The sequence below is a fragment of the Colossoma macropomum genome, unplaced genomic scaffold (assembly GCF_904425465.1).
Source record: "Colossoma macropomum unplaced genomic scaffold, Colossoma_macropomum, whole genome shotgun sequence".
NCBI classification, from domain to species: Eukaryota; Metazoa; Chordata; class Actinopteri; order Characiformes; family Serrasalmidae; genus Colossoma; species Colossoma macropomum.
Window position 1 is genome coordinate 1 of NW_023494848.1, and position 16,921 is coordinate 16,921.

At 39.8% G+C, this 16,921-nt stretch overlaps 1 pseudogene and 1 gene segment (V, D, J or C); one reads left to right on the forward strand and one right to left on the reverse strand.

Moving 5' to 3' along the window:
* The first annotated feature begins 6,579 nt into the window (after positions 1–6,579).
* On the forward strand, positions 6,580–7,436 carry LOC118800308. The segment is given in 2 exon segments: positions 6,580–6,758; positions 6,863–7,436. Coding segments are annotated over 2 exon segments (375 nt in total).
* A 4,928-nt stretch (positions 7,437–12,364) lies between these two features.
* LOC118800303 lies at positions 12,365–13,524 on the reverse strand (annotated as a pseudogene).
* Between the last annotated feature and the right edge of the window lie 3,397 nt (positions 13,525–16,921).

The window sequence follows — 16,921 nt, forward strand, 5'->3', positions numbered from 1 at the left end:
TTATAGTACAAAAAACAGGGTAAAACGTGAAGGAAACAATTAATTTGAATAGTTCAGTTCATGCAGCAGAAGCAGCAGCATCAGTGGGGTCAGGTTGTGAGGGTGAGGTTTGCACGGTGAGCAGTGGCACCCGATCAAGGCAGCAGAGGCAGCAGCATCAGCAGCAGGATGGGCAGCTGTTCAACTCGGCAAAAGAAAGAGAGGAAAAACACAGTCAATGGGTGATTGATTAATTTGAATTAGTTTGAATGATTGATTGGTTCAAGTGAATAATTTTGAATAGTTCATGCAGCAACAGCAGTAGTATCAGTGGGGTCAGGTTGTGAGGGTGAGGTTTGCACGGCGTTGAACAGCAGGAGGCTCAATGTTGGTAACTCGGTCCAGAGGGCTGGCGAGCAGTGGCACCCGATCGAGGCAGAAAAGGCAGCAGCATCAGAACGCACAGGACGGGCAGCTGTTCAACTCGGCGAAGAAAAGAAAGGAAAACACACAGAGAGGAAAACACACAGAGTTAGTTCTGTAATGGGTGACCGATCACAAATTACAGTGTTAGCAGAGACTCTGGCAGGTATAGAACTAACAGGGAAAACTAATTACCAAAGGCTTGAATATACAAGTAGGTTTTTAGCCTAGACTTAAAGACTGAGGCTGTGTCTGAGTCCCGAACATTAACAGGAAGACTATTCCAAAGCTGGGGGGCTTTGTATGAGAAAGCTCTCCCCCCTGACGTAACTTTATTAATTCTGGGTACTAATAGTAAGCCAGCACCTTGTGATCTAAGTAGGCGGGATGGTTCATAGTGAGAGAGAAGTTCACTCAGGTACAGCGGGGCGAGTCCGTTTAGTGCTTTATAAGTCAGCAAGAGAATTTTATAATCAATCCGAAATTTTACTGGCAACCAGTGTAAGGCTGATAAAACTGGGCTGATATGGTCAAACTTTCTGGTTCTAGTAAGAACTCTGGCTGCAGCGTTCTGGACTAGCTGAAGCTTGTTAATGCTTTTGCTGGGACATCCAGCCAGCAGGGCATTACAGTAATCTAGCCTTGAAGTAATAAATGCATGAACTAACTTTTCTGCATCCTGTAGAGATAATGCATTTCTCAATTTAGCAATATTGCGAAGATGCAGGAAGGCTGTTCTAGTAATATTAGTTATATGTGTGTCGAAGGACAGATCAGGGTCTATAATGACACCAAGGTTTTTTACATATGAGCTTGATGCAACTGAGAAATTGTTAAGTTTAAGTGTTAGATTAGACAGTTTGTTTCTAGCTGCTTTTGGACCAAGAAGCAGAACCTCTGTTTTATCTGAGTTTAGAAGGAGAAAGTTACTCGACATCCAGTCCTTTATGTCTTGTATACAGTCTTCAATCTTGCTAAGTTTAATTCTATCATCTGGGTCGCTTGCTAAATATAACTGAGTGTCATCGGCATAGCAGTGGAAGTTTATGCCGTGTCTACTGATAATGGTGCCCAGTGGTAGCATATATAAAGTGAATAATACAGGTCCTAAAACAGAGCCTTGTGGAACACCATATTTTACTTTTGTGAGAACAGATGATTCACCGTTTATATTAACAAACTGATACCGATCAGTGAGGTAGGACCGGAACCAGGAAAGAGCTGTTCCTGTTACCCCTACAAGGTTTTCTAGTCTGTCTAGTAAGATAGTGTGGTCTATTGTGTCAAATGCCGCACTAAGATCGAGGAGGACTAACAAGGACACATGATCTTGGTCAGAAAATAATAATAGATCATTTACAATTTTTACTAGTGCTGTTTCTGTACTATGATGTGGCCTAAAACCAGATTGGAATTTTTCGTGTATTTGATTCCTATGTAAAAAGGAGCTTAACTGTTTTGCTACAACTTTTTCCAAGATCTTAGATATAAAGGGGAGATTCGAGATGGGTCTATAATTTGAAAGTTCGCATGGATCGAGGTTCGCTTTCTTAATCAGCGGTCTAATTACTGCTAGTTTAAGAGATTTTGGGATGTACCCAAGGCTAAGAGAAGAGTTTATTATTGACAGAATAGGCTTGGTTATTTCTGGCAGAATTTCCTTGAGTAAACCTGTAGGAATCGGATCTAGCATACAGGTAGATGATTTCGCGGAAGAGACTATTTTAAATAGTTCATTTTCTTGGAGTAAGGTAAATGATTCCAGCCTCTCTGCAGGAATTATAATATTTTCAAGGTTGAGGCTGGCATTATGGGGAAGCAGGTTTCTAGAGTTTAATTGCGTATTCTGAATTTTCTGCCTAATTTTTTCAATTTTATCACTAAAGAAATTCATAAAATCGTTGCTGCTATAGGCTGATGGCATCTGGGGTTCACTAACTGTTTTGTTCTCTGTTAGTTTAGAGATTGTGCTGAAAAGTAATCTAGGATTATTCTTATTGTTTTCTATGAGAGAGGAGAGATAAGCTGAGCGTGCTGTAGCAAGTGCTTGTCTATAGTCTGTAAGGCTCTCCTTCCAGGCGGACTGGAACACTTCTAGCTTAGTCAGGCGCCATTTACGCTCAAGTTGTCTGGCGTTCTGTTTTAAAGCCCGAGTGTTGTCATTATACCAGGGGGCGAGTTTTTTCTGCCTTACTATTTTACTTTTTAATGGGGCCACACTATCTAGAGTAGATCGAAAACTATTCTCTAAGAGCTTGGTCATAGCATCTAGCTCAGTAGGATTAGATGGACAGATGAGAGCGGCTGATAATTTAGGAAGGTTTCTAATAAAGCCACCAGCTGTGGAGGGAGTTATTGTCCGCTTGACACAATAACATGGTGATGAACGCACATTACCACTAAAGTGAATTTCGTAAGAGATTAAGTAATGGTCAGAGACTGCTGTGCTCTGGGGGAGAATGGCTAAGTTATCTATGTTTACACCAAAAGTCAGTATTAAGTCTAGAGTGTGGTTGTGGTAGTGTGTGGGCCCCTTTATGATTTGGGTGAAACCTATGGAGTCTATGATAGATATAAATGCCTTGCTTAGTGCATCTTGGGGATTGTCTAAATGGATATTAAAATCTCCGACAACTATTATTTTATTTGAAAGCGTTATTAGACTTGATAGAAACTCAGAGAATTCCTGTAAGAACTGAGAATACGGCCCTGGTGGCCTGTAGACTGTAATTAGTGTAAAGGAATTTTTATGTGTTCCTTGATCACTTATATTAAGAAAAAGAACTTCAAAAGAAGAGAATGTATAGCCTACTTTCTGCCTCACGCCTAAAGCTTTAGTATGGATGGTTGCTATACCTCCACCTCGGCCGCTTAAACGAGGGCTATGTGCATAGCTGTAGCCTGGGGGTGTGGCTTCGTTTAGACTAAAGTATTCATCGGGTCTAATCCACGTTTCTGTGAGACACAGAGCATCAAAGCTGTGATCGGTAATAATTTCATTAACAACGACAGCTTTAGGAGTAAGGGATCTTATATTAAGCAGTCCTAGTTTTAGACCAAAGGTGCTGTCACTGCAAACTGGTGTAACTGGTCTGATATTAATCAAGTTACTGAAGCAAACTTTTCGAGGCTTTTTGATGCTTTGTTTTATTCGGGGAACAGACACAGTCTCTATTGGGAGAAACCTATGAGCATTTATATTTATAGAATGAGCATTTGTTACCCTATTTACAGTATAAAAGCTAGCAATCGCATAATCTTCAGCAGTAGCACTATCATAATGAGCTGTAGCGTTTCTATCTTTGCCGCTACTTACGTGGCCTTCGCTCTGGAGTCAGCGGATGGCCCTCTCGATGTTCCGTGAGAGAACTATGGATCCCAGGCGACTGGGGTGGAGGCCGTCCCTCCGGAAGAGCGCTAAACTAAACAGTAACAGATCAATATCAGAGAAATGAAGAGCTTTTTAAATATAACATCATTGACGTACATAGAATGTAGTTTTTGTCTGTCAGAAACTGAAGACTTTCAGTCGTGATGTTCAGTTTCAGACGATACTTCTTCACTACTGAAGGTCACTGAAATGTAGGGCCGCCCTGTTTGACCTGTGGACGTCTTAGCTTTGACTAAGAATCTGAAAACAGTGCCTTTAGACTTCTGTTATGCCAGATTCCTGTGCTTATCTTGATTATGAATAATATTCATGTCATGTAGAGTTTAATTCCAGTGTCATTTGTGCCAGTAGAAATATTTAATCACAGTAAAATTTGATGATACTTATTATTGGACTGTTGAACTTTAATTCTTCCACTGTTCTTGTTTCATTAAACACAGACTGATTCTGACCATGTAGTGTATTTCTGTATTTTATGATCTTGATGAAACCTTTACTCACAGTAAGTGTATTAGAGGTAATGAGATCCAAAAAGAAATATAGTTTTATTACAGCTTGTAAAATATTTATAAGTGTTTATAAGCAAATAATAAGTAATTATACTTACTAAAGTCTTATTTTTACCATAAATGATGAAACAACTTTTTTAATGCCGTCTTAATGATTAATCTTGGCAGAAACAGATTTTTACACTTTTTCTCCACTGCGTGTTCAGTTTCATTACTACACCTATCTTTCCCTGAAGTAACTGTGCACTGAGACCCTCTTTGTGACCCTCTGTGTTGTTCTTAAGAAAATAAATTATTTTAAAATATAAATCTGTTGTTGATAATAAGCTGATGTGGTGATTATGTGCAGATCAGATTTAGATTTGAAATATAAGAAGGTGGATCAGATCATAAATCAGCTGAAAGGGCATCTCAGTACAAAATACACAAAACCTTTAGATAAAACAAAAATGCAGTGAATTAGAGAAACACCCATAAATCTGTTTCACAAAATAAAATAAAATAAATCTTTTTTTCTGTTTATTTGAGTTCAGCTCCTTACTGCTTCTTGTAAAGGCTTGGTCTGGGGTTGGGTTGTCTGTTACACTGAATTCGGCCAGTAGAGGGAGGCACAGAGTGTCTCCTTAGTAATAAATGACGAGCAGCATAACCTGAGCCTGGCCTTATTTTAGGGGAGCTCTCAGTCTGCTTGGTGAGCAGCTGGTACTCAATCCTGAATTGAGCCTGACCACCTGCCACAGTCGTCCTGCACAGTAGAAGATGTGGGTTTGATTCCACCTCAGGCCTGTTGACCTGTTACAACTTCTAAAATCAATCTTCAAATAAGATCTATTGATCACTGCATTAATCAGATCCACTTACATTCTGAAAACGCTGATGGAAAGATCTGTTAAAGTGCTGCTGTGTAGGAACACAAGAGAGACGTGTAAGTTGTTTAGTCTGAAAGGTGGGATTGAAGGAATTTGTAAGTTGCTGAATGTGAAGAGGAGAACATCTATTATCTGACCTGTAAAAGTTTCTCTTTATTTACTTTTTAAAAAGAAAGTAATTCATTTCTGTGTGTGCAGCTCATTTCTGTTTGTCTGTCAGGCAGAATGTCCAGCAGGGGGAGCCACAGCCCATCTCAGCCTCTCCCAGCCCCTCCTGAGAGCTCCACTCTCACACACTGATCAGTAAAACTCCCACTACTGATCTGGAGTGTGAGCTGGGAGGCTGCAGGAACGCTGCTGTGAGTTTCCTCACTGGTCATGTTGCTGCTGCAGGATTTCTCTCTGTAAACTGTGATAAAGACCACAGGAGAATCAGCTGGGCTTCATTCAGTGATCCACTCATCACACTGTTTTATACTCAGTTTAACCAGTAAAACAGTCAGAGAGAGAGAGAGAGAGAGAGAGAGAGCAGTGGGATGAAACTCAGATTTGCATTAACAGGCCTGAGTCGTCCACTTTCTCCCAGAATAGAGCAGCACTTTCAGCAGATGTTCAGCTTCCGTCCTTCTCCTCTTAGCCGTCCACTGTCCAGCAGACCAGCGGCCCCTGTGGAGAGTATCCAGACAGCAGGCAGAGCAGTGAGGCTGACCCCTCGGACAGCTGCAGAGAGGAGGGAGGAGCAGAGACACAGAGGGCTTCACTGTGGAACCAGCTGGAGACGAGAAACAACAGCACACATGATTAAACACAAACAGTTAAACATATTTACTAGTTATTCTTTATGAAGCTCTCTGAGTGTAATTTTTATTTATTTAGTAAAATCAGTTCAGCCCATGTTCTGTTCTCATATTGTTCAAATGAACCGACTTTGTTAAAACAATATTTATATAACTATAGTCATAATAACAGTTTCTAACTTTAAATTAATAGATAATCATTTTGTTGACTTCATACAGGATAACTAAACCCAGCATAGTCTGACTTCATGTTCTAAGCCAGAGTTCATACTTTACTGTTTAAAAAGCAGCTGACTGCAGGATAAAGACAGATTGAGAGTCATTATATGGATTTTATCCTGTTTTCCTTTCCTTGGATTTCTCAACAAAATAAATTAGAGAAAAATCAAACTTCTAAACTTCATCACTAAATTAATAATTAATAAATATATATTAAATATGTTCTGTACTTTTTGAGAAATTACAAGTTGTGGTATTTAATAGTGAACTGTACATTAAATAAGATAATAAATAAATCAACGTCCTCCAGAATGAAAAATAAATATCTCCCAAAAAAAATTATATACTTTTCTCATTTTCTAACAGTTTATAGTAGAGATACTTACTAGAGTCATTTCCATAGAGAGAGCTGACTTTGCATTATCAGCACATGCTTCAGTGCTCTGGGAGAGTTTATAGTCCTGTGAGTTTAACACTTCATGACTGAGAGCTGCTGCCCCACAAACTTCACCCACAGCAGACATGACTTTGACCACCATCTTCATCTGGACTCTGATCTTCTGGACTCAAGGTAGATCACTGTTATACAGTAATACTGTTATACAGTGTATGAGTTTATTCTGAAACAGTATCATGTGCATTTGAGTTACTTTGAATTGTTACTATTTATTTCAGAATCCAGAGGTCAGGTGACTGTGACTCAGACTCCTGCAGTGAAATCTGCTCTTCCAGGAGAAACAGTCACCATCAGCTGTAGAACCAGCACTGCAGTCTATGGTAGTAACCGTCTAGCCTGGTACCTGCAGAAACCTGGAGAAGCTCCTAAACTCCTGATCTACTATGCTAGCAGTAGAACATCAGGAACTCCAGCTCGTTTCAGTGGCAGTGGATCTGGATCTGACTTCACTCTGACCCTCAGTGGAGTCCAGACTGAAGATGATGGAGATTATTACTGTCAGAGTTTACATCAAATCAGCAGTGTCTGGTGGTTCACACAGTGATACAGAGCCGTACAAAAAGCTGTGAGAGTCAGAGACACAGAGACTGCACTGCTGCAGCTGAGACCTACTGCAGGTGCTGAGGGGGAGGATGTGATACAGCACAATCACACACTCTGTGGAGGAGAGGAAACACACCACACTAACACACAACTCAACACACACATCTATAAATAAGCACAAAGCAATAATGCACACAGCATTTCAGCTCCACTTCTATGAGAGGAGTAGTTTAGTGGAGCTGGAGCTCATTCTAGTCCTACTGTTCATGTGTCAGTGGTGTGCTTGGATGTAGTGAAGGCTTTACATATGTTCACATAATTTACATGCCTTTATGAATTTTAAATGCTGTTTTTCCACCTTTGTTAATTTACTAACTTATATTTAGAGTTTAGAGTTCATTTTTGGGGGGGATTCCTTAAAGATCTACATTCGTGTATCTCGTTTTCACTGATCACGTTTCGTAGTGTTTAAATGTTCTGCCCTCTGCTCGTCCTCTCTCCATCTCCCAGTTCCATTCACAAAATAAGAAAAGGGCCACAGAGATTTGAAACTAAACACATACAGAGAATTAAAATATGGTATCAGAATATATAACATAATTCTGTTCTACTAGAACAGAACATTTTCTCATGATCCTTAAAAAGAACCTGCACACGATACTCAACCCCATCCAGGACTGACAATCTAATAACCTGTCAACTACCAGTTTTAGTTCAGGGGGCTCTGCAGAGGACATTCAAGTTTCTGAGGGGGCTGGAGTCAAGCCCACCAAAGTGACATCACTGCACTAAGTGGACAATCAACCGAACTAGTTCAGATTAGTGAGAATTGAAAACCCATTGCGGTCTTTTAACTGACTTGGACTTTAGACTAAAATCATTTTCCGTTATGTTTATTTAGTAAAATAATGACTGATTATTCTATTTTGACACTAACAAAACAATCATAACACTACAGAAACTTTAACAAATGTTTCAGTAGTGATAATTTTAAATAGTTGCTCTAAAGCATTTATGAGAGTGTCTCACTGCAGCTCACCTGCATTTGCCCAAATCACCTCAACTGGCTCCTCTCAATGTGGAGGAGTAGCGGCTCTACATTGAGCTCCTCCAGGATGACTGAGCTCCTCACCCTGTCAAGTAGAGTGTAGCCCACCACCCTGTGAAGAAACTCATTTCCACCGCTTTTATCTGTGATCTCATTCTTTCAGTCACTATCCAAAGCTCATGACCACAGGTGATGGAGAGGATGCAGACTGACTGGTAAACAGAGAGCTTTGCCTTACGGCTCAACTCCCTCTTCACCACTACAGTCCGGTACAGTGAGCACATTACTGCTGCCGCCTGTCCCAGCCTGCGGCCGATCTCACAATCCCTCTTCCCATCACTCGTGAACAAGACCCTGAGATACTTAAAGTCCTCCACCTGGGGCAGGTCCTCCCACCTTACCTGGATTGTTTCATAATTTACACTCTAAAAACTCTCAACATGGATGTAACCTAATACATTTGGTGTGCTTGTGCCTCTGGGTCTGCTTTTTACATGCAGGGAGCTTTTTTCTATTCTAAAAGATTCTTATATTTTGTTCGTATTTACAGCCACAGAACAGAGTCTGGGACTGATTCTGATGAGAAGAGGCCAGAAATATGGCCGAGAAAATACAGTCACAGGCTGAGATGAACTGGTCCACATCATTTAACTCCTTCTTCAAAAATGAGTCCCACTCTGAACCTGCTGCTGTGAGTTTCCTCACTGGTCATGTTGCTGCTGCAGGATTACTCTCTGTAAACTGTGATAAAGACCACAGGAAAATCAGCTGGGACCACAGGAAAATCAGTGATCCACTCATTACACTGTTTTATACTCACATTTTATCCCTCAGCATCAACATAGAACCTGTTCTTATACAATACCGTCCCATCATGATCCATTTCAGACTCCATAAGTCTTTAATCAGCATCATTAGTCTATAAACTGAGTCTCTTTAACATCAGCTTAGTCTATTAAACTCACAGCACTGTGACTCTGACACACTGACAGTCAGCTCAGGATATTAAACTCACATCCTGGAGGGCAGCAGCACTAAAGGAGGAAGTGAAACCAGCCTTTACTCTCCTGAGGATTTTCACATCATAATAATCATAATCAATCTTTTTAGTGTTTAACTTCAATGTGTTTTGATAGTGTCAGTAAATGTACTGCTTTGTGATTGGTTACATCTCTGACAATGGAGGTTTGTATTTTAGACCAAAGAATCACAAAAAAGAGAAGAACAGATTTGCATAATCTTCAATTCCTGTGCTGACAAATCCTGGATATGGAGCTACTGAGACGTTCCACAGCAGAACTCAGTACCTAAGTAGATTTCTGACCTGGTACTTTTGAATTTCACGTTTTACGTTTACTTGTGTAATTATTTTATGCAGTGCTCTGGGAGAGTTTATAGTCCTGTGAGTTTAACACTTCATGACTGAGAGCTGCTGCCCACAAACTTCACCCACAGCAGACATGACTTTGATCTCCATCTTCATCTGGACTCTGATCTTCTGGACTCAAGGTAGTTTTTGACTATCCATGGGAAACATTTTTTAAGAATAATGAATTATTTAATATAAACTATTTTATTTTGCTCAGAATCCAGAGGTTATATGTTTACTGGATGTTTGTTTACATAGATTATTTATGAAGATAGAGACATTTTATTGCAACAGTGTGTTTGGGACTTGTTACTGAAAACAATAATATTGTGTATTTATGAGTCACCCTGAATTCTCCTTATATTATTTCAGAATCCAGAGGTCAGGCGACTGTGACTCAGACTCCTGCAGTGAAATTTGCTCTTCCTGGAGAAACAGTCACCATCAGCTGTAGAACCAGCCCTGCAGTGTACAGTGACAGTTCAGGTCAGCGTTTAGCCTGGTACCTGCAGAAACCTGGAGAAGCTCCTAAACTCCTGATTAAAATGATTAGCAGTAGAGAGTTAGGAACTCCAGCTCGTTTCAGTGGCAGTGGATCTGAAACTGACTTCACTCTGACCATCAGTGGAGTCCAGAGGCTGCACTGCTGCAGCTGAGACCTACTGCAGGTGCTGAGGGGGAGGATGTGATACAGCACAATCACACACTTTGTGAAGGAGAGGAAACACACCACACTAACACACAACTCAACACACACATCTATAAATAAGCACAAATCAATAATGCACACAGTGCACCAACTGGTTTGAGTTTGTGTCACTTTCTTGTGTTGAAGATTTGGTGTGACCCCAAGAAATGTGATCTTCAGCATTTTGTGACCCAATATTACAACATCATTGAACAACAACAACAACAAAACATTTCTTATTTCAGTTTGATGAGCTCAGTTTACTGTAATGGATCCCATATAATCAGTTTTTCCCTTCTGTCTTCAGCCTCTAATTAGATTAAGATATTACCATCATTTTTAAGATAAATCACAATGACTTCTGTGATCAACAGCATTAAATACCTGGAATAAAAAGGATCTCATGAGGACCAGACTGAGACAGGCGGTCCACAATCAGAGAACAAGTTTGAATCAATCATCAGCAAATCCAGTGAAAAGTGAGTTTCAGTATCAGCTGTTTTTGGGAGAATCTGTATATCTTTGGAAATACAAGATAAGAAGACGAAACAAGACCATCACATAAATGAGAGCTGGATGTGGGATGTTGCTCTTATGGAGTGATGAATAAGAATCTGAAGTGTTTATATGACACAGTAAAGGTGAGCACATGAGCTCTGCATGTGTGAGTCCCACCATAAAGCTTGGAATTGGATGGTGTAGGAGTGAATTACTGATGAAAGAGCTGGAGATGTTTATCACATATCCACAGCATTTCCAGTGAGCATGACCATCACAGAGGAGTGTCATTCTATCAGGACTATGAGTAGATGGGCTTTTCTTCAATCTACAGGAAAGAAAAAACTCAAAATCTTCCTCAGCTGGAACAGAAATATCTGAGAAAAATGGTCAACAGAGCCTTTAGATTTCAGCATCACTGGACTTGTGGGGGTCAAACTGGACTGAAAAGGAAAGCAAAGCAATCTTTCAGGACTGCGTGCAGCATGAAGGATGAAGATCTCCTTTACTGGCAGCACATGTATAAAAATGTAAAAGTGTTTATTTTGACTAATTTGTTGGTAATAAATATATTAAAAATGTTGCCCCAGACAGGAAATACATATTATTTGCATCCATGATAAAATTGCAAATAATTTGCATACATAAAATTATTAAATATATTTTTTGTAAATAAAATTAATTTACAATAACAATGCAAATAATTTGCATACATATACATAAAGATTGAACCTGCCTAAAGCTGCAGTCACACCGAACATGAGTAAAATCTGCCTTGAGGATAAAATCAATTCACTTGAATGCAAAAGATGTGAGCACAGAAAATCAATTCACCTCAGTTAAAGTTAAATTTCATTTCCTGCTGAGTTCATCTGGGTGACCTTGATTTCCAAGCAATTAAAATACGAGAAGGTGAGCTGTGGTCTCTTCTCTCTGTCAACATAATGTCGCTTGTCACTCACAGTTTCAGTAATATAAACTAGTTACTCAGCTAACATTTACTGAACTATATTTTCCCTCCAAAACCATCAGTACCGTCTCTACTCTCCTGACTTTTGTCCACACTGCAAAGAAAACACTGAGGCAGCAGTGCAGTGTGACCACAGCTTATTCTACCATTTACTGTGTCCACTGTAATTACATACTACAAATATTAAACAGGATAAGACAAATAAAAATACTATAAATAATATGAAACGTTCACTACATGATACTATAAATTACACAGCAGTCTGATGAATTTTATAGTTAAAATCATTAAACCTATTTCTGAAAAAATCTTGAAGGTTGATTGGTTTCGTTGATTCGGATCAACAGTATGACTTTCTAAAACTTTATCATTGTCATCATCAGACATGGCTGGAAATATTTGCCTCCACATTAGATTTTAATGACATTTAAGGTGTTTATTATGGTGGGAAAATGCAATAAAATAGCCACTGCAGTGTTGTTGACTGAAACGCTTTATTTTATTTATTTAAATTCAACAGATCATCATTTCAGCGTTAATCACAGACGTGTTTGAGCTCATTTGAGAGTGAGAGGAGCGCTATCAGCTGAAACCCCTATGTGGTTCTCACTGCTTAGCACTGATCTCTCCTCAGTGTCTGGCTGACAGGAGGCTGGGAGTCCTTGGTGGCCTCACAGGTCACTGTGTTCTTTAGCCACTGCTCCTCCTGGAGGGTCAGGGTGCTGCTCCAGCTGTAGAGGCCGTCGTCCTTCTGCAGAAGCCCAGGGCTCTGGCTAACCCCCGAGCTCCAGCTGCTCCCACCCACCTTCCAGCTCAGCCTCCAGTCTGAGGACACACGAGTGTGGCCTTCCCCTGCTGCAGCCCCTCACTGGAGGGGGGCAGGACAGTGAGGGTGGGCGAGGCCAAACCTAGAAGACACAAACACAGGAAGGGACACGTGTCAATCAACCAGCACAGACACACCAGAGTGGGTTTCACTTCTCTTATTTTGTACAGAGCTGAACTGAGTTCAGTGGAGCATTAAAATGTTTCACCCTCTAATTATAACCTGCTTTACAGTTTAAACTGCCTCTCAGAGCTGTGGCCATCAAAACTGTCCTGTTTTTAAAACATTTTAATATTTTTTATACCAGACATTAAAATTATGAAAATTAATATATTTTGTAATTTAAACTATTGAAATTAACGTTAATGTTGTCTCTGTAAAGCAATAACAGAAAATATCATTCTGAATAGAATTAATAATAATCTTAAAAATTAAAACAGACTACATATATTAAAAACAAGATTTGTAAGTATTTATTATAACCAGCACTGTGATAGTTCAGCATGAGAGTGAGAATTACAGTGAAAGAGCTGCACTGAGAGTCTACTGTAAATAACAGATCTTTATACTGTTAAAATAAACTCAGTAATTAAAGGCAAGTTGAGAGAAATTCACTGAAACATTTATACTTTTATTAGCGACAGTTCAGAAACAGACGGTCGATTAAAACTCTCCCAACACAGTAAACACTGATACTGTTAAATAACTAAAAACTAATAAATACTAAATATGATGTACAAAACCATCAAGTACATTGATTTTCCAGAATTTATTAAGAGATTATTTATATATAAGAAATAAAAAGCTACTCACGGCCAACTGACAGTTTGGTTCCTCGTCCAAAACTCCACCACAGTGATACAAACTCATTCAGTGTCTGTACAAAAACCTGCTCTAAAGACTCTGCTCTCTCTGTGCTTCACTAACAGCTTTTTCATATCAGTCATTAAATACTGATGAGTTTTATAAGCAGGAGATAAATGTATAAATTCTGAAACACTGAACTTTTGTTTCTTTACTTTTTTAAACTTGTTTGTCTGAACTGAGGTCACACATTATTAGACGTGTTGTCAGATTGCTAACTTGTTTATTAAACTGTAATATCATTGTAAAATTTTTGGATTATTTAACTTGATTTAAATAATAATAAATTATTACAAGAACAGAAAACAGAAGAGCTGCTGTGTATAAAATCTTTTTGGTTCTGTTGAGTAACAACATTAACATAGATAAATGAACATAAGATGATTTTCTGCTAAAAGAGAGAAAAGTATTGTAATAAAATGTGTATTTTTTACTGCATGCAGTTTAGTTCCTCCACCAAAAACTCCTGCACTGAGAGACAGACTGACAGCAGTAGCTGCAAAATCCCTCAAGAGAAAGACTGATACACTTTAAACTGAACAATATGAGATCGCCCCCCACTGGACATTAAGAGAATATTACACTGATCGGGAAAGGCAGATTGATCAACTGCGGAGATCAGGAGAGTGAAGATTCTCATATGAATCACAGTAAAAACCTCAAAATGACAATAAACCTCTACAATATCCACAATAAAACAGTCTTAAACAGTTTACAGTGTGTTCAGTTCAACACATTTCAGCAACAACAGAAGCTGATAAACAACACATATAAACATTTTCATGCTTCTGTCTGATATTCAGCAGCTCTAAACTGAACCATGAAGAACTCCTTCTGTTTCCATGCTGTTATACTCAATGTCACATGATCACTGCAGCCAATAGAGTCATTTCCATAGAGAGAGCTGACTTTGCATTATCAGCACATGCTTCAGTGCTCTGGGAGAGTTTATAGTCCTGTGAGTTTAACACTTCATGACTGAGAGCTGCTGCCCACAAACTTCACCCACAGCAGGCATGACTTTGACCACCATCTTCATCTGGACTCTGATCTTCTGGACTCAAGGTAGATCACTGTTATACATTAATACTGTTATACAGTGTATGAGGCGCTTATACTAAAAATAATATCATATGTTTTTGAGTGACTTTGAATTGTTACCATTTATTTTAGGATCCAGAGGTCAGGCAACTATGACTCAGACTCCTGCAGTGAAATCTGCTCTTCCAGGAGAAACAGTCACCATCAGCTGTAGAACCAGCCCTGCAGTTTATAGTAACCGTCTAGCCTGGTACTTACAGAAACCTGGAGAAGCTCCTAAACTCCTGATCTACAGTGCTACTAGCTTATGGTCAGGAACTCCAGCTCGTTTCAGAGGCAGTGGATCTGGATCTGACTTCACTTTGACCATCAGTGGAGTCCAGACTGAAGATGATGGAGATTATTACTGTCAAGGTGAATTTTACATCAGTAGTATCTGGTCATTCACACAGTGATACAGAGCCGTACAAAAAGCTGTGAGAGTCAGAGACACAGAGGCTGCACTGCTGCAGCTGAGACCTACTGCAGGTGCTGAGGGGGAGGATGTGATACAGCACAATCACACACTCTGTGGAGGAGAGGAAACACACCACACTAACACACAACTCAACACACACATCTATAAATAAGCACAAAGCAGTAATGCACACAGCATTTCAGCTCCACTTCTATGAGAGGAGTAGTTTAGTGGAGCTGGAGCTCATTCTAGTCCTACTGTTCATGTGTTAGTGGTGTGCATGGATGTAGTGAAGTTTATATGTATGTACACTTAATTTCCATGCCTTTATAAAATTGAAGTGGTGTTTTCTTACCTTTTTTAATTTAATAACTTTTATGTTTAGAGTTAATCATTTGTTTTTTGGAATTTCCTAAAAGATCTACTTTCACATATCTTGTTTTCACTGATCTCGGTTCTGTACTTTTTAAATATTCTCCCGTTCTGCCCTCTCCTCGTCCCCTCTCCACCACCCAGTTCAATTCACAAAATATGAAAAGTTCCATAGAGATTTGAAACGAAATGTCTACATTTTCTCATTATCCTTAAAAAGAACCTGCACACGATACTCAACCCCATCCAGGACTGACAATCTAATAACCTGTCAACTACCAGTTTTAGGACAGGGGGCGCTGCAGAGGACATTCAAGTTTCTGAGGGGGCTGGAGTCAAGCCCACCAAAATTACACCACCGCACAAAGTGGACCATCAACTGAACTAGTTCAGAGTTGTGAGAATTGAAAACTCATTGTGGTCTTTTAACTGACTTGGAATTTAGACTAAAATCATTTTCCGTTATGTTTATTTTTTATTATTATTCTATTTTGACACTAACAAAACAATCATAACACCACAGAAACTTTAACAAATGTTTCAGTAGTGATAATTTTAAATAGTTGCTCTACTGCATTTATGAGAGTGTCTCACTGCAGCTCATCTGCATTTGCCCAAACCACCTCAACTGGCTCCTCTCAATGTGGAGGAGTAGCGGCTCCTTTTTGAGGATCTACTGTCAAGTAGAGTGTAGTCATTTCCGCCGCTTGTATCTGCCATCTCAATCTTTCGGTCACTATCCAAAGCTCATGACCACAGGTGATGGAGGGGATGTAGACTGACAGATAAACAGAGAGCTTTGCCTTGTGGCTCAGCTCCCTCTTCACCACTACAGTCCGGTACAGTTACTGCATTACTGCTGCCGCCTGTCCCAGCCTGTGGCCGATCTCACCATCCCTCTTCCCATCGCTCAACCATGACCCCAAATACTTAAACTCCTCCACCTGGGGCAGGTCCTCCCACCTTACCTGGATTATTTCATAATATACACTCTAAAATCTCTGGACATGGATGTAACCTAATACATTTTTGTGTGCTTGTGCCTCTGGGTCGACTTTTTGCATGCAGGAGGCTTTTTTCTATTCTAAAAGATTCTTATATTTTGTTCGTATTTACAGCCACAGAACAGAGTCTGGGACTGATTCTGATGAGACAAGAGCAGAAAAGTGGACTGGTCCACTTTAATGCCTTCTCCAAAAATGAGTCCCACTCTGAACCTGCTGCTGTGAGTTTCCTCACTGGTCATGTTGCTGCTGCAGGATTCCTCTCTGTAAACTGTGATAAAGACCACAGGAGAATCAGCTGGGCTTCATTCAGTGATCCACTCATTACACTGTTTTATACTCACATTTTATCCCTCAGAATCAACACAGAACCCGTTCTTATACAATACCATCCCATCATGATCCATTTCAGACTCCATAAGTCTTTAATCAGCATCATTAGTCTATAAACTGAGTCTCTTTAACATCAGCTTAGTCTATTAAACTCACAGCACTGTGACTCTGACACACTGACAGTCAGCTCAGGACATTAAACTCACATCCTGGAGGGCAGCAGCACTAAAGGAGGAAGTGAAACCAGCCCCCCACCACCCCCCA